The following is a 22,220-nucleotide window of genomic DNA, read 5'->3' on the forward strand; positions in this document are numbered from 1 at the left end:
AAATTAGGTGAACGAACGAGTAAGTGAGTGAATGAGCGAGTGAACAAACGCATGCATGCTTGCGTGCGGGCACGCTGGACCCCAGCCCGGAGAAGGTGTGAAGGCCGAGGCTTCTGGGGCCGGGGACCCCCCAACGTCCACGCCCGTGCAGGTGAGGGTCGCGGTGGCACCAAGCCCTGGGCTGCACGTGGTCCCTTTTTGGCCGGACACGGGGGCGCCCGGCGGCTTGGGGAGGCGGTGCCTTCCCGGGGGTCTCGTCTGACCTGAGATTGGGGGGGAGGCCCGACGGCAGTTTGGTTAAGGGGAAAGGCCGAAGGTCAGCTCGCCCGCGGCCTCCCGGGCTAGACCGGCAGCCCCCCCCCCCCCCCCCCCGCCGAGGGCAGGTCCGTTCCGGGGCGCTCAGCGCCGAGCCTTGCATGCACGAGGCGCTTAATAAATGCACACCGCGCTCTGCCCTCCTCGGATGCTAGTGTGACTTTAGCGGCCTCAGTTTCCCAACCGGGAAAGGTGCGGCGGGGCCCACGTGGCCCCGGGGCCTCCTGGGAGCAGTGACCTTGACCGCGCTCGCCACGTGCGTACCGCTGTCCACGCCCCAGCTTTCCCGGGGCCGAGGGGTAGTGGGGGAGGTGTGGGGGGTGGCGGGAGCGCGGGCGGGAGGAGGCAGGTGTTCGGCGCTGCGGGCCTCCCCCAGTCCCTCCCCGCCCCCCCCCCCCCACTCACTCCGCGGCGTCCTCCCCTCTCCCCCCTCCCCTCTCCGCTTCGCGCCCGCCGCCGCGCGTTGCCCCCTGGGAGTTGTAGTTCGCGCCGGCGCGGGCGCGAGTGGCGCAGCGCCGGCCGCCTGCCCTTCCCGGCGTGCACCGCGGCGCCGGCGGCTCCCGGATGTGTGTGCGGCGCCGGAAGAGAAGGCGGTCTCTCTCTCGGCCCGGCCATCTTGTGGGGACGAGCTGAAGCAGGCGCCGTCGGCTCGGCGCGGCCCGCTGCAATCCGTGGAGGAACGCGCCGCCCGGGCCCCATCATGCCCGGCCACCTGCAGGAAGGCTTCGGCTGCGTCGTCACCAACCGGTTCGACCAGCTATTTGACGACGAATCGGACCCCTTCGAGGTGCTGAAGGCGGCCGAGAACAAGAAGAAGGAAGGCGGCGGCGGCGGCGGCGGGGGCGGCGGCGGGCCCGGACCCAAGAGCGCGGCGCAGGCCGCGGCCCAGGCCGGCGCGGGCGGCGGCGGCGGCGGCGGGGGCGCGCCCGGGAAGCCGCTGCGCAAGGAGTCGCAGAAGGACCGCAAGAACCCGCTGCCGCCGCCCGCCGCGCCGCCCAGCGCGGCCGCCGCCAGCGCCGCCGGCTCGGTCTCGGCCGCCGCCGCCGCGGCCGACAAGAAGGACGAGGCGCCGCCGCCGCCCGCCGCGCTCAAGAAGGAAGGTGCGGGGCCGCCGCGGGGGCCGGGGCGCGGGACGGGGGCAGGGGCGGGCGGCCGCCCCACGTGCCGGCGCCGCCGCCGCCCGGGGAACCGAGGCCGCCGCGGGCCAACCACGTGCTGCCCCGGGGACGCGGGGGGCTCGGCCAGGAGCACGTGCCCGGGCGGGGGGGGCGCCGCGGGGGGCGGCCGTGGCCGCACGTGGCCTGGGAAGCCCCGGGAGGCCGGGGGGGGGGACCGAGGGCGAAGCGGGGACCCCAGCCCTCCGGCCGCCCTCGTGGCCGTGACAGCCCGGGCGCCCGCCCCCGGGGCCCACATGGCCGGGCCCGATGGCTCCGGGGGGAGGCCGCGGAGCTCCCCGAGGTCCCCCCTGCTCTGGGAGGGCCCGCTCTCACCGCCGGGCTCCCCCACCTCTGGAGCCCCCCGTCCCAGACGGGCGGGGGGCGGGGGCCGGCAGCAAGCGTCCCCTGAGCCCGCTCGGGAGCCCCGGGGTGCCCAGCGCTGGGCCGGGAGGCGTTGGATCCGTTCTTACCTGTTTGCTGCTTGCTAACGGGGGGCTGTGGTTAGGTGGGGGGTAGGAGGCGGAGGGCGTGGAAAGCAAGGGCACGGGTTTCCTCGGAAGCCCTAAAGCGGGCGGCCGAAGACGGGGTCTGGGGAGTCCCCGGGACTGTTGGTTGGGCGTGGGAGCCATTGTTCGCCGGGCGCGTTGGCTCGGACGTGCCTCCCCTTCCCACGACCCCCCCCAGGAGATGGGGTGTCAGGCGCGGGGCTGGCCAAGCCCGAATGGGAGAGTGTGTTTGTGCGCCCTGCCCCGGCCCGCTACAAATAGTGTAGCCCCCCCCCCCCTTGGCTTCTCCAGGGAGCCCGAGCGGGGGCGGACCCAGGACCCCCCCTCCTGGGGGCAGAAAGGCTGGAGGCTGCCCCGAGACCTTAGCATATAAGAGCAATGGGGGGGGCAGCTTAGGCTTGTGAGCTTGTAGGAAAGGACCAAGCAGCAGAGACGCTCCCGCTAAATTGCCTCATCTTGCCAGCCTCCCGTCACCGTGTAGGGGCAGGTTCCTGGGCCTCCTCGCTTGGCTGCACGGGCTTTCAAACTTGTAGTTTGGCAGAACGAGGAAATAAGATTCTGTTGGTTCTTCTCAGAAAATGCTGAGGACAAAGCAGAGACTTGTTGGGCTTTTCTTTGAGAGTCAGTCAGGGAGTAAAATGGGCCCTACACGTGTGCCTGTGATCTGTGCCTTTCGAGTGTACTTGGCCAGTGCTTACAGAGGCCTCCCCTCTGAAGCGCACTTGCAAGTCAACCTGTCCACCCACAGAACTCTCACGTCTTCATTCTTAGAAGTTTTAAATGAAGATGAGCGCAGGTTGCTCTAGGTTAGGTTAACAACCTAACTGTGCAATAGTCTTTGAGAACGAGGGCCCTTTGGTTCATATCAGGTCTGGACCATCTTTCTAATGTCTTGTGCTTGGTCTCAGGGTCCCTGACTTTAACCTTTTCCAATAGACTATATATACACTTCTTCGGGAACTCAGAGGGAGGAAGAAATAGCAAAGTCTTTATTTTCCTTTACCTTCCTAATAGTTGCGATTTTATGCTGCAAAAATAATTTGCCCAAGCACGTTCTCTCTCATTTTAGGGATAAGACGAGTTGGTAGAAGGCCTGACCAGCAACTTCAGGGTGAAGGAAAACCAATTGACAGGAGACCGGAAAGGCGACCACCTCGTGAGCGACGATTTGAAAAATCTATTGAAGAAAAGGGTGAAGGAGGAGAATTTTCAGTTGACAAGTAAGCTTTTGGTCTTTTGTCTTGGTTCAGATTTTACAAGGGTCACAACTTAGTAATGACAGAGTTTAAAGTTTAAAAGCATCACTAGCTGCAATCTGATTCCCTAAATGTGTTGGTTCCCCTTACCTTCCTTGGAAGATTTTCTAGTTAGGTGCTTTTTATCATTGGAGTTAGACTCAGGTTTGTTTGATAAAACCCACTATTGGATTTGGGGAAATTGGAAAGGTCATCTATTATCCCTTAAGTTCCTTGCAAGAATATACTACACACAACACTTGCCTCTCTTTGTAGGAGCTTTTTACCATTTCATACTGCCAAATTTTAAGTTAATGCAGATATAGCATCTATTTGGGGCATTTTTCAAATAGTTTAAGCTTGACAAACATCATTGGACATTGAGACGAGCTAAGGAGGTTGTCTAAATACTAATGAATGGGGTTCAGATAAGGATATGTGAAAGGATCGTTTCCCTCTTCACAGTGATCTTGTAACTATGCTAGGTTCCACAAAAGATGACAATTTTTACTTATGCCACAGACCTGTTATTGACCGGCCGATCCGAGGTCGCGGGGGTCCTGGGGGAAGAGGACGCGGTGGCCGTGGCCGTGGAATGGGCAGAGGAGATGGTTTTGACTCTCGTGGAAAGAGAGAATTTGATAGGCATAGTGGAAGCGATAGATCGTAAGTCTCAAATTTGGTTTTTTGTGCTGATTTTAATTTAATGTTCATTTTAGTAAAACTTAACTAGTTTCTGTCCTCAGTCACTATAATGTTAACTCAGTTTTGTTAGTTCTTTCTCACATTCGCATTTCAGTGGTCTGAAGCATGAGGACAAGCGTGGAGGAAGCGGCTCACATAACTGGGGAACTGTCAAAGACGAGTTGACGTGAGTTCTGCTTTTTTAAAGTACGGTGTCTTGTCTTGTCCCTGCTAAACTGTCATGTCTGTGCCGTGTGTACCGGCTCCCTTTGGGGAGGGGGGGCGCTTATTCCTGAGAGTGAGTGTCCAGACCCAGGCTTGTTCTTTCATGCCTACTCTGGAATGAGCAAAAGCTTCAACGTCAGAGGGTCTGGACTCAAATCCTACCTCTGTCACTGACTTTACTCTTTGGGCAGATCACTTACCCCTGGGCCTCAGTTTTTTCAACTGTAAAGTGTGAGGGACTGAACTAGCTGGCCTCTGAGGTCCCTTTGGGCCCTAAAGGAAGACTTAACGATAGGAGTGAGCGCAATAGCTGCCTATTTTGTACCAGGCACTTATTGGAGTCCACAGAGGTGAAGCACTTTGCCCAGTGTTAGCCAGCAAGCAAGTGTCTGAAGCCAGATTCATAATCACATCTTCCTGACTATATCATGTGCGCTTCTAAAATGGGTGTATTGTTAAAGGATCTAAGTTCCCATCAGCTCAAAAATGGTCATTAATTAGTTACGATTTATCTTTAACTTATAATTCCATTAAATATTCAATTATCCAAGTTTTTGTTCCTTTCCCAGGATTTATGGAAGTGCTGTTCTTTTGGAAAAATCAGTCATGTTATTTGACTAGAATTTTCTGTGACTTTGGGGGGGCGTGGTTCCTGCAATGAATGTTAAATGACTTGCCCAGGGTCACACAGGTAGTGTCAAGTGACTGAGCCTGGATTTTAACTCAGGTCCTCTTGAATCCAGGGCCAGTGCTTTATCCACTGCACCACCGAGCTGCCCCCCAGGGCAGTTTGTTTGTTTGACTTTTTCTTTATATTGTGAATGTTATTCATGACTTCTTGATCATAGGGATCCTTGGCTTGAAACTGTTTAGTGTGTTCTGATTATGTAGCAGTTGAATATTTTAATGTCTTGTTCACTGCCCAGGACTAATGCCTTGATTTGTTTGCTGGGAGTTCAGTAATGTAAGGGGGGGTGGATGTTTGATGTTTTTTATTTGGGTTAAGTAGCCATTCCACCCGGCCATGTATAAATGAACCAGCTGCCTTTCTTGTCTTTCTTTCTCTCCTTAGAGGGGGCCCCCAATACATTCAGAAACAAATGTCTTATAATTGCAGTGACTTGGAGCAAACCACTGTGACGGAGGAGACACCTGAAGGAGAAGAGCACCCAGTGGCTGATACAGAAAATAAGTGAGTCGAGTTGACAGTCCCTGAGCCAGCCCTTGTCTTTCTGTCCCCAAGCTTCAGCCTCTCCCGAGCACATGGATGGTGGACAGTCACTCAGGGATTACTGACTCTTTTCATGAGGGCTTTTTGGGCCCATTAGAAAATGCATCTTGATTGAAAGACTAGTTAGTGATGGTGAGGAAGGGGTGAGGGAAAGCTGACCCATTAATGGAACCGTTGCTGATGTATTGGGGTAGAAAGCCTGGCTTTGAGACAGATTATGTCCAGGAATTGGGGAGAAGGACAGAAGTTGTGGGAGTGCAGAGCACCTGTTAGGGCTTCAGTACAGCTGCCCTTTCCCTGGGGAGGCACCAGGGACTCGCTCAATTTCCCTTTGATGCTGCACAGTTTAGCACCTTCCACTTTGGGGCCAAAGGCCTGGATTCTTAGATTGGAATAATAGAGTTTTGCTTTGAGGTCAGCAGGAGCAGAATTTGGAGAGACCAGGCAGTAGCTAGTACTTTCAGACTGCCCACTGTAAGGGCTAAAATTCTAGCTAAACTGTCTAAAATATCTAATGAGTGGTCGCCAATAAATTATAAGCTTTAGCAAGAGTTAGACTTTTAAGCATTTATTAAGGAGAATAAGAATTTGGTAAAGAGAGAGAAAAAGGCCTAAATTCCTAGCTATTAAAGGGAGAGCACATTTCTAGCTCCGCTCTCCACCAGAGTCCAAAGGAAAGAGAGCGCGAGACTGAGCGCCAGTCTCTTCCTTCCTCCTCCCACTAGTCCGCGTCACTTCCTGACTCCTGAAGAAAAGACTCCTGGTCTTGCCCTCAAAGACCTTCGCTTCATGGGCAGAACTCTTCTACAGTTAGTATCCAGCAGGTGGCGTTATTCCAATCGTTACACCACCCCACAGGTCGCGGGTAGGCGCATAACTGGACATAGGTCGTTTTTCCCTGTCTAGGTTTTGGGACAGGCTGAGTAATTCTATTTGCATGCTACTGTTCATATGCCCTTAGGAAAATCTTGTTCAAAAGGAAGGGCTGCTAGCTTAAATAGAGGATAGTATTATAGAAGCACACCCGAAAGGTCAAATGGGTCAGACTAGTCCGGGAAACAATCAGGATGGCCATATTGGCCTGTTCTGAAATCCTGTCCCAAGTGATCAGCCGCCCAATGGAGCAGGAGGGTGAACATTGGCTAGAGGAAAAGTAATGCCTCGAGAAGGGGGTTAGAAACAAAAGCTTGAGCCAAAGAGATGGGGGGATATTGGAACCGTTTGGTCACAGGCTTGTGGGACTGTCTGGAGGGAGTGTGGTCAGCTTCTGCAGTGGGGGGATCTCCTGCACTCTGACCTACATCTGGGAGGGTCTGCACTATTTTCTAGCCCTGGTGCACGCCCCAGCCCCTTCCCACTCCAGTGCTGAGCCTGGCTACAGAGCTTCTCTCTTTGCTTTCCTAGACTTGTGTCCCTTTGTTTCACTCGTCATCTTCCCCTTGATTTAAAGTCTGTCATCCTTGTTGGTTGTCGTGTCTTATGATGCATCTCATGCATCAAGAAATTGGACAGGGGCATTCATTCAGAGCTGACTCGGGCTGGCCCTAACTAAGCCGCTGGCCTCGGCCCCTGCAGGGAGCCCCTCCTGATGGCTCCGGCCGCTGGCGCCCTCTCTGGAGCTCCCTCGGATTCGTTCTGTGTTCGTTCATGAACCTATGCTGTGCAACCTCCCTGAGAACTGGAAGTGCTTGAGCCAGGGTTCTTGCAGCTTTGGTCTTCATCTCCCCGTCTAGCAGACCACATATATAGGAAGCTTGAAGTTAAGTGATCAGACTCTGCCTGTATCCACTACAGGTTGGCATCCATTCCTTGTTTCTTCAGAGAGGCTCATCATGACTTCAGGGATGTGTAGGGTCTTCCATCAATGCAGGTGCGGCCCTTCTACAACTGGAGAAGAGCTGTGGCTAAAGAAATGGCTAGCCGCAGCCTGCCTGGTGCTGGGCAGCTCCTGACCTCCCCCTGGCTGGGCTGGCAATGGAATCCGCCTTTCCCACTTAGCACGTGCATGGCCCATGTGGGCTCTAGCATCTTCAAGAGCCCTGTCAGCTCCCTGCCCTGGTGGAGCTTCTTCCTCTGTTCTTCCTCATAGGGGGTCTTGATTTTGAGACTCGTGTCTTAGGAGTCACTGTGTGTGTGGACATGGGTCGTGGGTACTTGTGAGGGCTCACTTCATTCCAGCAAGGATTTCTTAGAGACCCATGAGGAGTTGGGAGTGAAAAGATGGAAAAATGACCCTGCTTCAAAAACTGTTGTTGCCTGAGTGTTCGTTTGTTAGACAAGCGTTTCTCAGATGCTTTCTGTGTGCTGCCTAGGACATGGGAGACGGTCAGTAGGCCCTGTCCTCAGGCAGCTGACGTTTCCATTTGTGAGATTTAAAATTGGATATTAGATCATAAATCTCCCCTCTTTAACCTTTCCCTTAATTTATCTCCCAGACTAGTAAATGGAAGAAGCTTCTGGTTTTCTAGTTAGAGCTTTTATTGTATGGAAGTCACAAGGTGATGTTGATTAGAAGGATGGGAAAGTAGAAACACAATACAAATCGTCTTTAAGTCTAGGCTTAGTCTATATTCCGCACAAAACTCACCAAAACCCATGGGGAGAGAGAGACCGTGTGCTGCTGCTAACCTCGAGCCGGGCCGCGTCGAACTCCAGTCCGCGTCTGTCTGTGCAGCGCAGTCAGGAGACCAGCGGAGCAGGAAAAAGGCCCCGCTTCCGTTCTCTCCTTACCTTTTAAGCTCGCACCCCGGAAGTGGAGTGCTAGCAGGCAGTCTGGCGTGCGTCTCAGGCGAACTGGTGTGCGTAGCTCATGCTGTTGATCTCCTCCCCAAAAGGGTGGTCCTAAAAAAAACTGGCATCTCTCCATTATCTAACCGACTGTTAAAACTTTTTACCACACATTTGACTATTGGAAGATAGCAGGCTGCCTTAGACTCAGGCACCTGATTTTTGTTCATCTCATCCAGCCTCCTGCTTTGATTCACTTGTACGTGGGTCACCCACCAATCTAAAGCGCTCACCTTGCCTCCCTCTCCTGAACTCCAGGGGTGTGTTTCTGGAACATCTGGTCTCCCTGTATTTCCTGGTTTGCCTATTTCTGTCAAAGATTCATGGGATTTGAATCGCTCAGAAGCTCTGCATCCCATCACTGACATGTTGGGATCAAGGCTTAGCTCACAGACCTTGCTCGAGTGAGGAGGAAGGGGAAGGCCTGTTTGCCTGCCAGGTGGGTGTACTTGATTGGCAGGGGGTTCTCCTTTATGGTGAGCCCGAATTTATTTCAGCAGCTTCCCCAAAGGCTATTCCTATCACGTGGATTCCCTCTTCCACATCAGTCTGTCCCCTCTAAAAGTCTCCTCTGCATCCTCGGTGCCTCCAGACAGTTGTCATTTGGCCTTGGTTTGTAGCCTCTGTTCAGTCAGTAAAGCCTTACTGAGCTCCTGATAGGCCCCAGGCATTGGGACAAACCCTGGGGATACAAGTTCCTGCCCTTGAGGAGCTCAGAATCGAATGGGAGAGACCCCACAGGAAAGGAAGCTCTAGAGGGAGCTTAGGGTGGAAGTACAGGAGACTGCTGGCCTGGGAGCCCTCCTGGAGTGGAGCTTGGGGTGGGGGGAGTCTCTTGCTCTTGAGGTGTGAGTAGCAAGGCTGTGATGATCTTTGAGGAGCATGGGGGTGTCCAGAGCTCTTCAGCCAAGTGAGCAGTGACTCCTTGAGGGGAGCCTTGAGGATGGCAGAGGGCCCCCATGAAGGAGCCTGCAATGCTTCTGAAGGAGCCTTTTTGCATCAATACAGCTTTCAGAGCAGACGAATCATTGGCTGTATCTGATGCCTCTTGTTGGTTTAAGCAGGGACGAGTTCTTCAAATCCTGCCCCTTGGTGGTGTACACGCTTTCCCCTCCCCTGGTGCTGCTGTGGCGCCAGAGTTGGGAGGCTCCTTGGCTTCATTGCCTCAGAGGTCTGAGGGCCTAACCCTTGGTTTTACAGCAGAGGAAGCTGAGGCACAGGCAGAGGGGTTGGAGCTTGTCTTGGGGCACAAACGGCCCTGGTGATTGGCTATTAAGTGCCTGCTGTATGCTCATCACTAAGGGCACGGACAAGTGAGGCAGGCACTGTTTTCTGGGGGGAGGGGATGTTCACAAGCAGGTAGATAAGGCATGATTACCTGAGGATGGGTGGGCTGGGTTTGGAGCAGTCATGGCCGGCACTCAGAAAGGCCTCTAGAAGGTGGTTTTCCAGCTGGTCCTGGAGGAAGTCTGTTCTGAGGGGCAGTGGTAGGAGAGGGATTGTCCCAGCCCTGTGCTTTGGTGAGAGGCATTTGGCAGCTGTGCCAGGGAAGGGGGCAGGGGAAGTGGGGGCCAGAGAGGCCCAGGCGCAGCAGGTGGCAAAGATCTGTGTGGGGGAGTTGGGGTTGGAGTGGTGAGAAGAGACAGCAAAGGGGGGGGGAGGTGGCCTCTGGGTTGCCCGGGGCCAAATAGAGCCTCCCTCATTGGAGGAAAATGTCGAGAAGGGAGGAGGCGACTTCCCTCATGGTAGGTGGGAAGGTGGGGTAGGAGCCATGTGCTCGCAGATTTCCCATCCCGTGTTGAATTTGAGGCTAAAAAAAGCCTCTTACACGTAATATGTCATTGGACTCTTCGGAACCACCCTGTGAGGGGGCCAAGGGCAAGAAGCGCAGCTTGAAGCCAGGTTCCTCCGGACTCTCAAGTACAACTGTCCTTGGAGTAAGGGGTAGCAGCACAGGACACAGTAGAAGAATAGGGGTCTGGGTCTGGGGTCAGAAAGACCACAGAGTTAAAATCTGACCCCAGACGCTGCTGTGTGACCCTGGGCAAGTCACTTCACCTGTCTGCCTCAGTTTCCTCATCTGTCAAATGGGAATTATAACTGCACCTACCTTGCATAGGTTACCAGATGAGAAAACTGAAGGCAAATAGGGTGAAGTGACTTGCTACAGGTCACACAAGTAGTGTCTGAGGTTGAATTTGTTTTTGTTTTTGCGGGGCAATGGGGGTTAAGTGACTTGCCCAGGGTCACACAGCTAGTATAAGTGCCAAGTGTCTGAGGCCAGATTTGAACTCAGGTACTCCTGAATCCAGGGCCGGTGCTTTATCCACTGTGCCACCTAGCCACCCCCTGAGGTTGGATTTGAATTCAGGCCTTCTTGACTCCAGGCCCAGCACTTTATCCACTGTAGTGCCACCTAGTAGTCTGGCCTGCAGCAGGTGCTTATATTCAACAGGACCATGCAACTTTATTCCATCATAATAGTAATTCATAATAGCTAACATTAACAAATGAAATAGAACATGGATACTTGCCAAGTCAAAACCTAAAATATTTTGAGGTTTTTCCCATATGAATAATTATGTGGTTTTCTATCAGAAATGCATAATGCTGTGAATCAAGTATTGAAGACAGCGACAGCACAGCCTGGGCTTTTTTGTGCAGAAGGGAAAGGTTCAAGAATAATCCCACTCTTGGGCACGGCTTTCCTTGGCCAAGCGCTCTTAGGAATGAGTAGCAGGTGTCTTGAAAGTTGAAATGTAGAGAATTTTGGTTTTGCTTCCCAGGTGCCCCCTGCCCTAAGATTCATTGGGAATCCAGAGCCATTTGATGTACCATTAGCTGTGGCACTTTGTGCCTTCCTGTCTGTGTACGGCCTCTTGGTTCCACAACCAGGCAGCCTCTAAGGGCTGGTCTGTGCAGGTCCCCAAAGGAGAGGGGTTGCCAGCCTCTTCCCTGGTTGACTTTGTTTGTGTAGCCTTGGGGAGTCGAAAGCAGGCCCTGGTGGGGAAAGAAAGAACTTTGCACCCTGGGGTGGTCTGCTCACCCTGTGTGGACGTCTGCACCGGGGCTCTCCACGCTGAGTGTGCACCTGAACAAAAGGTTTATTTAGAAGTTAGATACTGTGTGTGTTTCTAACAACAGACAACGTCCATGAAAAACCTTGAAAGGGTGAAATAGCGCAGCTCTCAACATACCGCTGGTGGCACTTGGAGGACAGGGATCCAGTGTGCTGCCATTTTTGGTTCTGAGTGGGCTACTTTTTTATCCTTGGGTTTTCATTGATGTCATAGCCCAGTCTAATGGTGGCAGGGTGTCATGGGCTACAATTATGTTGGAGCTCCTTGTCCAGCCTCACTTGCCTACTGTGCGAAGGCTTTTGTTAAGAATCACCTGGTAAATTTCTATCTTGCCTGATGTCAGACTCTTTTTTTTTTTTTAATTTTTTTTTGGTGAGGCAATTGGGGTTAAGTGACTTGCCCAGGGTCACACAGCCAGTAAGTGTTAAGTGTCTGAGTGAGGCCAGATTTGAACTCAGGTCCTCCTGACTCCAGGGCCGGTGCTCTATCCACTGCACCACCTCGCTGCCCCTCAGTCATTTTTTTTAAAACTCATAAGAAGATGTTGCTTTTTCAAATTTTAAACTGGTTTCAAAACAACTCAATCCTTCCCAAACCCCTACCACCACCACCACCACCCCTCCAAAAAATTCTCCCTTCCATGTTCCTGTCAAGGGAAATCCTCAGGCAACCTCCTTGAGTCTTGCCCTCACTCACCCAACCTACTCTGATCTTTTGCCAGACAGTTTCTACCTTTGTCTCTCGTGTCTCCTGCATCATACAGGGACAATCTGCCTCCAAGTCTCTTCCCTGCACGTCCCTCCACCCTCCATTCAGCTGCTGAAGTGATTGGCCTAAATATAGGGTGGGCCTCATTTTGGCACATGGAGCCGTCTGTTGCTTTTTGGTTCCACCATGCCAGTCTACTTGCCTGCTGTCCTTAGCCACAACTCTCCTCCCAGTGCGGGGATGCTCTTTCTTCTTGGCGGACGTCTTTCCAGACTAGACTCAAGCTTCACCTCGTACAGGGGGCCTTTCCTCAGACCTTTGCCTTCGGCTCTCATTTCCCACCCCCAGGGCTCAGTGCAGTGCCTGATGGCTAACCTTTCTCTAATTTTAAATTGTGAAATTGTTTGGTACTTTATGTAATACTATCAGTAAATCCCTATGGGTTACTGTGCAGGGTCCCAAAAGTCTTAGTGCAGTTCCAAGCTTTAACAGCATAAAACTGCCCTCAAACGGTGTTTTTTTCTGACTTAGCCTTTTGTGGTATTGTAAGCATTGTATTTTTAATGGTGTATACAAGTGGGGCAACATGATGTTCTCATCCGTCCTCAGTCTTATGAAACGTTCTTTTCACAGAGAAAACGAAGTTGAGGAGGTGAAGGAGGAGGGCCCGAAAGAAATGACCTTGGATGAGTGGAAGGCGATTCAAAATAAGGACCGGGCAAAAGTAGAATTTAATATCCGCAAACCCAATGAGGGCGCCGACGGGCAGTGGAAGAAGGGATTTGTGCTGCACAAGTCCAAGAGCGAGGAGGTGAGTCACCCGGGGCTTGGAGGATGCTTGGCTCACCACATGGCTGTTGTCGGGGGATGGGGGGGTTCACAAGGGAACCCCTGTGTGCTGCTTCTGGTGTCTTTGCTTGGGAAGTGGGTACTGCAGCTACAAGATGAAAGGGGTCAGCTTCATGTCTGAGCGCCTCCTCCAGACTCCCCTTGGTCAAGGGGAGTAAAGCCATGTAATACAGAGGAGGTCAGAGAGGTCACGCTTGGTCTGGTCGGGACATGAGCTTTACTTTAGCCTTCGCCAGAGTTTGAGTTGAAGAAGGTTCCTGCTGACGTCCACCTAACAGGAGTGTCCTAGAAGGCTGTGGGTGTGTTACGGGGAGGCCGTCCTGTTGGTTCTTCAATAGACTTGAATGCCCTCTTTGGGCAGCCACAGGAATGTGGGCTAAGCAGGGATAGCTTTGCTTTACTGCACCTCTAGAATCTGCCTGGAGACGAGCCCCTTGGGCAAAATGGAGCCCCTGGCCATTGGCAGTTAATAATGATTAACTGTTTGCTTTGTGCTGGCCCTGTAACTGTTGAGGATCCATCTCTTCGATTGACACTGTACAGATGAATTGGGGTTGTTGACCTGTACTCACTCACTCCTGGTCGGCAGCCTCTGTAGGGGTCAGAAACCCGTGAGATAAGATGGGTGGTTGTATAATACTCTAAAGTGAAGAATGAGGAGCAGGTGTGGGGAACAGACCACGGTCCTGGTGTGCTTTCACCCTGCTTGCTGGCTGCCCACAGGAGCCTCGTGACCAGCTGCTGGGGGGCCCAGGGTGGTGGCTGCTTTCCTCTTCGGGTGGGCATCGTCATCGAGTTGCCATTAAGATTAGCACATCAGGAAGAGTCGAGCAAGAGAAGGTAAAGGGCTCAACAGCTTCGATCTCGCAGAGACATTGACTTGTACGTGTCTGGCTGATCCAACTTGTTACCGAGGGATGTGCTCAGTGATGGGCCTCCTGTCCCCCATTACTGTGCTGCTTTCTTACGGGCTCATTTCTCATGGCAGAGCTTTGGGGGAAATGGGAAGGGTGGGGTGTACAAGACGAAGAACGACATTTTGAGATAAATTTCAATGTCTAGGGACTTCTTCACTGCGATTTTCAGGCCTGATGCTTCTTTTTTCTCTTGTACTGATTCATCTTTGGTAGTTCTGGAAGCTAATCTCCCTGCCCAACTCTTTATTTTCCACACCCTAGATTCCTTTTCAAATATTCTTGCATATAAACTCTTCAGACCACATGCATTGATGGGGAGAGGGGAGAAATAGAAAGAAAGGTGCTTTAATAGGGAGCAACAGAGTCCCCAGAGACTCAAGAATCATTTATAGGCCTCACAGGGAAGTCATTGCTTATTCCCTGAGTGAGTCCCGTTGCTAGTCAGAAAAGTCTTCATTAATTTCACAGAAGAGATCATTTAAGTCAGGGAGTAATTAAGTGAGCTGCTTGTTATAAAAAATTCCCCCCTTTTTTTTTCTGTTGCTATTTTAACTGTATACTACTCATAAAGAGAAGCAGATAAAAATTGATTGCCTCTTTTTGCACCTGTACTTTACCGTTACGAATTAACCTCTTCAAGGACACATCAGGTAGGGTTAGGTAGCCTAAAACTTCCTATTTGGCACATTTTAAGAAATAGGCTGTTCTCCAACTTCTGACAGAAACATCTTAAAAGGTTCAAGTAGGAGATTGCTGTGAGGCCATCATGTTTTCATCGGGGCTTTATTTCATAAGAACACATTTTCAGTCTTCAGAGATGCTCATCTAACAAGGTGTGTGGCTGAGCGTGGCCACGTCGGATCGGTGCTGGTGGAAGGAGCAGTGAAGGAGCAGGGCCGGAAGAGGGCAGCCATGTGTAGACCTCCCCTGAGAGCAGATTCACACACCCCCCCCCCTTCCCCCCCATCCCGATTGTGGGAGCATGGAGGAAGGGTTTTATCCCTTTGTGAGGCTTTAACTGGACTTTCCTCAGGCATTAGTCAGGGACTGTTTGTCCTGGCAACCCCAGGGGCTTGTTGCTGCCGTGGCTCTCAGTTGGGTCTTGGCCCCACGCTGCCCGGGGAATCTGCATTCTAGTCTGACCTCTTGTCTGCTGACCCCAGACTGTCGAATGGCTTTCTTTGTACATTTTGTAAAATAAGACCTTGATGCTTGCTTACCTTGGTATTTTAGTCTTGGCCTTTTCACTTTAGAAGTTTCATGTTTTTGTTTTTGTTTTTTAATTCCATATGTAATCTCATTTATTCCTTTCTCCCCCTTTCCTTGGGTGTGGACCAATGACTTACCTCAGACGAAGGGAGTGACAGAGGTGCAGGGGAGCCTTGTGGAGTCAAATGAGGTGCTGATCTTTTCATTTTTGTTTCTTTTCTAGTCTTAAAACAGTTTCTTATGCAGAGAAACTGTAGCGAAAGGTTCATATGCCATTTTTCCTCCCTTTGGGTATAGGTTCTCCCAATTATATTACAGATCTTAACCAATTGTGTAGTAGTTAAAAGGTTTCTTGTATTTTTGCAGTGTCTGTAGCGCTTGGCTGGCATTGGTCACTTGGAGTTTGCTCCGCAGAAGCAGTAGAATAACTTGTAATTGCTTGCTTAGCATTTTCCTAGCCCTTTCATATTCATTATCTTACTGGTTCTTCATGACTGTCTGTTTTATAGATGAAACTGAAGGCACAGCATGGCTAAATGACTCGAATTGCCATATGTCACATTCAGATTAGTGACAGAACTAAGTAAGACAAGAACTCCAGCCCCCTGGGTTCTCATTGCTCTAGAACAAAAGATACCATAGTAAAACTTAAGGTTTTTGATGGTGTGTGTCTGTTTGTTTGCTCCATCTGGCCCAGGATTTTGCCTTCTGGCAATAGTATCTACCTTGGAGGCTAGGGAGAGACGGGGAAAGTCCCTTGAGTTATAGACATAGTGGTGAGCCTTCCGACTCTCATTCTTAGCATCTCATGTTACCGCTGAATTGGGAAAATTGTCTGAATGTTATTCTTAGACTACACTTTCTCCTCCTCAGAAGTGTCCATTGTGAAAAAGACTGTGAACCTAATAGTTATACAATAACTGGGTGTCACCTGAAATCAGTATATTTCAAAAGTATTGTTAAACCCCAGTAACAGGGAAGAATTTATTACATTCAGAGATTCCATTCGTTCTGTAAAATGTCATTTGTTTTGGAAGTAGACTTCGCAGAATTTCAGAGCCACCTTAATTTTCACTTCTAAGCCTTTCAGGCTTTTGCTCTCAGTTTATGTTACTCTCATGTGCTATGGACATTGTTCAAAATGACACATTCTTTTATCCATTTATAGATTTCGGATCGTAGACATTGTCATGACTTGAGACAAACTTCATGGCAGTTTTGGATTGGTCTGTTAAGAGATTTGGGAGCCCTTCTTTGCTTTTAAGGAATTCCTCTGTTGTGCTTAAAGTGTACTCCCATTTATGGATGACGTTGCAGGAATATACCTTTCTCACAGCACGGTTTTCATTTGCACACATGATCCTGTTCCAGTTAACATAATTTGAGTACATCCTATCTTGATAAAATACAGATGAGACCTAGAAGTGACTGCATGTACTAAGCAAATACAATACATTTGTTAAAGATTATGGGAGTGTTATCAATAAGACTTGAATGACTCTTTGTTTAGTGACAACTTTTAGATGTCAAAACATAGTAAAGTCATAAGTAAGATGGCCTAGGGGTGGTGAACTCTTAAGGCAGTTGGTATCTTCATTGATTAAACTTGGTGCTGAGGTCTGTCTTCTCTCAGTGTTCTTATTTGAGTAACAAGATGCATTTTTTAAATAAAATCCAGGTATGTCAAAACTCTTTCTGAATCACGAGCCTACAAATAAAGCCTTTTGCTTTGAAAACTTAACCTATTTGGGAAAACTGGGTGCATGGTACTGCGGGAGCTACCAGTGTAGAGGTGTCCTCAGGGCCACCCTGTTGTGCTGCGCTGCAAGGGGGTAGGGTTTCCTTGGGAGCATTTTCTAGGCAAGTTGGGGGGAGGAGGGCATCTGTTGACACCAGAGGAGGTGGTGGTCTCACCATGTATAGATTATAATGTCTTTGATCTTTCCAGAAAACTGGTGGCTGCCTCCCCATGACTCATTAATTGCTCAGTGCCTTTCCCTTCTGTTTCAGGCTCACACGGAAGAATCTGTGATGGATCATCACTTCCGTAAGCCCGCCAATGATATTACATCCCAATTGGAGATAAATTTTGGAGACCTTGGTCGCCCGGGACGTGGCGGCAGAGGAGGGAGAGGCGGGCGTGGACGTGGTGGGCGGCCCAACCGTGGAAGCAGAACTGACAAGGTATGGACTCGTAGGTGCCACCTGGGTCATTCATTATAGGCAGGCCTCTCCCAGAGCAGACCTGGCTTTTTGGAAGCCATTTTGGGGGGGGGGGGATTATGAGAGGGAGGCTGGCCTGACCCTGAGTATCTCCGTCATCCACAATCCATCACTGTGTGGCCTTACCCATTCTACCCCATACTCTGGGCTGGGGCTGCTGTCCTGAGCATCTTGGGACTTGGCTGTGGGTGAAGGGGGATTTCATGGTTTTTATCATGGGCCCGGAAGCGGTTATCAAACTGCCAGTGATCAAAGCTAGATAACGGATTCCCAACACATTGATTGGCGAGGCTTAGCGGTGCTCTTTTCCTAGAAAGATCCTTGGGCTTTTTGCAGTTAAGCACAAACTTGTCTCATTGATGCACCCGGTATGTTGGGGCTAGCAGCAGCTGTTACTGGAGAAGAGCTAAAGGCCTTCATTTTGGGGGGCGGGGGGAGCAATATCCCATGCTGGTACCTCCTAAGGGGTGTTACCCAAATTTAAATTCTTAGAGTCCGTGTGAACTGGAGTTCACATTTTTAGAGTAAGCCAGAAGCTTCATTGGCAACAAACCTGCTGCTCTTAATATCAACACTGCACTGTAGATAGCGAGCTCTGTATGGCTTTACAGAAACTAGAGACCAGCCAGTGATGGGGGGTGGTTTTGTGGCCCAGCATTTGACTTCTTGCTCTGTCTGCATTGTCTAAAAGTAGCCATGACACGTCTGGGGAGAGTGGGATAGAACGGAGGCATGCGTGCGTGTGGCTCATGGGGGAGAAGGTCCTGGTTAATTTGTCTTTTGTTTTTCTTGCAGTCGAGCGCTTCTGCTCCTGACGTAGATGACCCAGAGGCTTTTCCAGCTCTGGCCTAAACTGGACGTCCTAAGCTGACCCCGGTTCCTTTGTGGACCCTCCTCCACGAGGCTTGCATGCTTAACGATCCTAAACGACTAAGAAATTTTAAAAAAAAAAAAGACTGTCATTCATACCATTCACACCTAAAGACTGAATTTTATCTGTTTTGAAAATGAACTTCTCTCGCTACACAGAAGCAACAATATGGTAGTCAGTTTTGTATTTAGAAATGTAATGGTAGCAGGGATGTTTTCATAATTTTCAGAGATTATGCATTCTTCATGGATACTTTTTTGTATTGCTGCTTGAAAATATGCGTTTCCAAACTTGAAATATAGGTGTGAACAGTGTGTACCAGTTAAAGCTTTCATTTCATTTGTGTTTTTTAATTAAGGATTTTAGGTGTTTCCCTCAACTACAAACTGGTTTTAAATATTGGACATCATTTGTTTTCTTTAGTACCTGCTTTGCAGTTTGTCACATGTGGTCAAATGGGACACGTACACTTAATTTGGCAAACTTGAAACACTGGAATACTAAAACTTCCTGAAGTGTTCTGACTTAGTTTTCATCATTTCAGTCTCGGAAGGACTGTTATGCTAGTAGCTGTCATGTATGCTAAGTGTTCGTATACAGGCAGTATCTGTACTTGAAGAGATTCCAAGCACATTGGTTGAGTCACATGACCCTTGATCCAGCAGTGATGCATGGTTCATTAGGCAAAAGTTAGGCCTTATTCACCCTTCCACCATCTACACTTGGATGTGAAACTTTTCTCTCGATTTTAAAAAAACAAACACAAATTAGATTCCTTGTTTGGTAAGTTGTTTAAACTAACTGTTGGTGAGACAAATTATTCTGTCATGTAAGTTGGCGGGGGTGTTATTCTAGAGGGTGGGGTGAGAGAAGGGATTGATTTGGTTAATGCAGCGTATTTGAACTGCTACTGCAGAATAAGTGGCCATTCGGTATGATTTGTATGTGTCCAAGGTGGATGGAAAAATGTGTAACTTACCATGATTTGGAACCCATGTTCTGAAGAAACCAAAGGGCGCTTGCTAGCTCTAGGAGAAGGAGGGAATGTTTTAATTTCCTGAAAGAGAAAAGCCGACTGTTTGGAGATGGTGGGAACTACAGCATGCTGCCTGAAATACAAACCAAAAACCTCTTAGTGTTTTCTGAATTTGCTCTATTACTTCCATTTCTGGGATCCAATTGCTGACAGATGAATGTGTTTGTTCTCTCCCCTCCCCCCATGAGAACTTCTCCCCTTCTGGAAAATTAGGTTAATCATTTATCCCTGTGAACAGGAGCATCACCACTTTCTAAAGACTGAACTTGGAGTTAGCGACTAATAAATGCTTTTTCTTTTTGGTTTGCCACATTTGTTAGGATAATAAGAAACAGGATTTTCATTTAATGTTTAATTCTTTAAACAATTAATTTGTAATTTTTTAAAACTAAGGTAGTTAGAAAAATAATGCCCTGTTTTTAAAGAAAAAAAAATTGTACAGGAAAGGCCGAGTATTAGATAACTTTGAATATGAAAATAGTCTCTGGCTGGCTTGCTGTCCTAGACCTTTTCTACAGAAAAGTTACTTGTACAAGAGTATTAACACACGTGTATTGATTCTTTAATGCATTCACTTCATTTACTCTCTAGAAAGGAGACTACAGTACAGTAAGGAAGTAAGTTTTCACTTGTGAGTGATCTTTCTGTGCTGGCGTTAGTCTTGACACTTAAGCTTGTTCTTTCTGTATTGGTGCTAACATAGAACAATCTCCTTGCAGTACCTGATGTCAAAAGGTGTAACTAGAAATCCTCTGGGCTTGCACGGCCATAGACATATCAGTGTGGTGTCCTCCCTCCTTAGGAACATGGTCTAGTGGCCCAGCGACTCGCTGACTTTCCAAAGCACAGCGGTCTCAAACTGCTGGTCATTCAGATAGCACTTTCTCCTTTCCCAGCTTTGTTGGTTACTGTTTTCCTGGTCACCTTAGCCCTTCAGACTTCTAGGATGCAAGCGAATAAAGGCTTGAATCAGTGGTTCTGTCCCAGAAGGAACTTCCCTGTTGACAAACCAGACCACAGAGCAATATTTGGGTTAATATGTCACAAACAACGATTTTCAAGCCAGCGTGTACTTTAAAGTTGATCTGTTTCTCTGATAGATGTAAATTTGCCTCTTGGTTCATTTTGTGTCGCGCTAAAACTGTGAACATAATCTCTTTGGTGGGTGAAAACTGAAAATAAAGGTTTATTTTCATGCTCTCTTTAAAAAAGTCATGATAACAATTTGAAATAGCCCATTTAGTCATGTGTTTCCTGGTTTTTCACCTGTTTTTTCAAGGCTTTGGTTTTATGGGATTGTCATTGCCTGTATTTAACTGGGGGGTGGGAGGGACAGGCAGTTTTCTTGACTAAATGACCCCCTTCGGGAAAGCTTCCCTTGGTGGTGTTCCCTTGGGGGGGTGGGGGGGGGGCTGGTGATAAGCTGCTACATCTCAGCTGGAAGATTTAGCTCTTGTAAGAATTGAAACACATGGCATCTATTGGTAGATTTGAGCATGAAAGTCAATCTTGATTTTATTTTTAAGTTGGGATAGATGGTATAAGCTGCTTATTTAAAGGAATGCTTTTTTTTTTTCTTTTTGAAGGAAGGGCAAGTTTGTGTGTTGTGGGTATTTACCCCAATAAACTACAGGCATGACATGCTTATGTCCTGCCCACCTTAGAAAATCTATGGAGAGTGTTAGTGACTTTTGGTGCTGGGTCCTCTTGAGAAAACTTGAAGATGTGAAGATTTTAGTTACTAGTCAACCTGGCCCAGATTATTCCAGCAGTTTATGCCAGAATGGAAGGGTTTTGAGGGGGAAAGTGCCCATAAATGTTATTTTGCTATTATGATGGGAATGAGTCTAGTTGATGTGTTGTATGTGATTCCATATATATATATATATATATATATATCTATATATGCAAAATCGTATTCTCAGATTGCCTGAAGCATTGCAAGCTAGTGCTTTGAAAATCTAAATATCTGGAGCTAACTTGCATTTTTCTCACTTTAAGTAGACATTTGCATCATGGAACTTAGGTGTCAAGCAGGGCAAATGTATATTTTGAAAAAGTGGCATATGCTGCTAACTTGAGAAGCAATTTTGAACTCATGAAAAAGATTGTGCTTAACCCTAAATTGACAGTTCATAAGAGTAAGTTGAAACTTAACCATTTGTTGACAACAACTTTTCAGTTTTCACTGGTTAAAAGTATTAGGAAATAAAAATGTTATTAGGTACTTCTGGTACAATGATGGTTTTTATAGTCAAAAAAGGTAACATTGAAACCTAAAATAGTCTGAGTAATGAAGATGCAAATATGGAAGAGTATGTTAGCACTCAACATGTTTTTGGTTTGGTTTTTTAGTGAGGCAATTGGGGTTAAGTGACTTGCCCAGGGTCATACAGCTAGTAAGTGTTAAAGTGTCTGAGGCGGGATTTGAACTCAGGTACTCCTGACTCCAGGGCAGGTGCTCTATCCACTGTGCCACCTTGCTGCCCCTCAACATGTTTTTGTACCAAGTTAAGCCAAACCCAGCGAATTTCTTTTATATGTCATTTAAAGTCATATGCAAATAGCACTAAAGCAAAAAAAAAAAAAAAAGTCATATCTAATAAGGTATATTCAATAGCAGTGTAGTTAAAGACACTAGAAATCTTTATATTTCAGGACTCTGGTGCCTAGTGAATCTAAATAGATTGATTGGTGATAGCATCTGTGAAACGAATGGAAGGTGACAACATAGTGTGGAGATTATGTTCAGACTGGGAAAATATGCCTTGAATGTTATAACAACCTTTATAGTACTATAAATTTTGCTTGAAGTCGGGTTTGGAGGAAATTAATGGATGAGAAAATCAGTATTAGGATTTTAGAAAAATAGCCAGATGATCCTTAAAAACTAAATTAAAAATGAGTATCCTAAGTGTGGTTGGACACAATCTAATAATCTTGACTGAAGTCATGGAAGAGGGGTGGGGAGGGATGGCCTTGGATAGCTTACAGATGAGGGGCAAAAACCACATCAGCACAATACAGATGGTCCACCCTTGGCTATCTCATAACTTTCATAGCTTCTGTTTGGGGAGACAGTGATAAGGCAGAAAAAGCCAGAGTTGAAAGTTGGCAAGTAGTAATTTTCCATTCATTTTTTGCCCAGGGAGGGGTCATGTGAGGGGAGATGTCCCCAGGACATTAG

At 48.7% G+C, this 22,220-nt stretch overlaps 1 protein-coding gene across 8 annotated transcripts; it reads left to right on the forward strand.

Moving 5' to 3' along the window:
* Window positions 1–895: 895 nt before the first annotated feature.
* Window positions 896–20,244, forward strand: SERBP1 (SERPINE1 mRNA binding protein 1). 8 transcript variants are annotated; one of them, XM_043999743.1, is made up of 9 exons: window positions 896–1,415; window positions 3,048–3,198; window positions 3,736–3,879; window positions 3,989–4,084; window positions 5,195–5,314; window positions 12,562–12,739; window positions 15,046–15,093; window positions 16,914–17,087; window positions 17,922–20,244. In XM_043999743.1, the coding sequence occupies exons 1-9, from the start codon at window positions 1,016–1,018 to the stop codon at window positions 17,976–17,978; spliced, it is 1,368 nt and encodes a 455-aa protein (XP_043855678.1). In that variant the 5' UTR covers window positions 896–1,015; the 3' UTR covers window positions 17,979–20,244. The 8 variants fall into 8 exon arrangements, with proteins under 8 accessions (XP_043855678.1, XP_043855679.1, XP_043855680.1 ...); XM_043999744.1 differs by having other exon boundaries at window positions 4,013–4,084; XM_043999745.1 differs by having other exon boundaries at window positions 897–1,415; window positions 5,240–5,314.
* The last annotated feature ends 1,976 nt before the right edge of the window (window positions 20,245–22,220 follow it).

The sequence above is a fragment of the Dromiciops gliroides genome, chromosome 4 (genome assembly GCF_019393635.1).
Source record: "Dromiciops gliroides isolate mDroGli1 chromosome 4, mDroGli1.pri, whole genome shotgun sequence".
Taxonomy (NCBI): domain Eukaryota; kingdom Metazoa; phylum Chordata; class Mammalia; order Microbiotheria; family Microbiotheriidae; genus Dromiciops; species Dromiciops gliroides.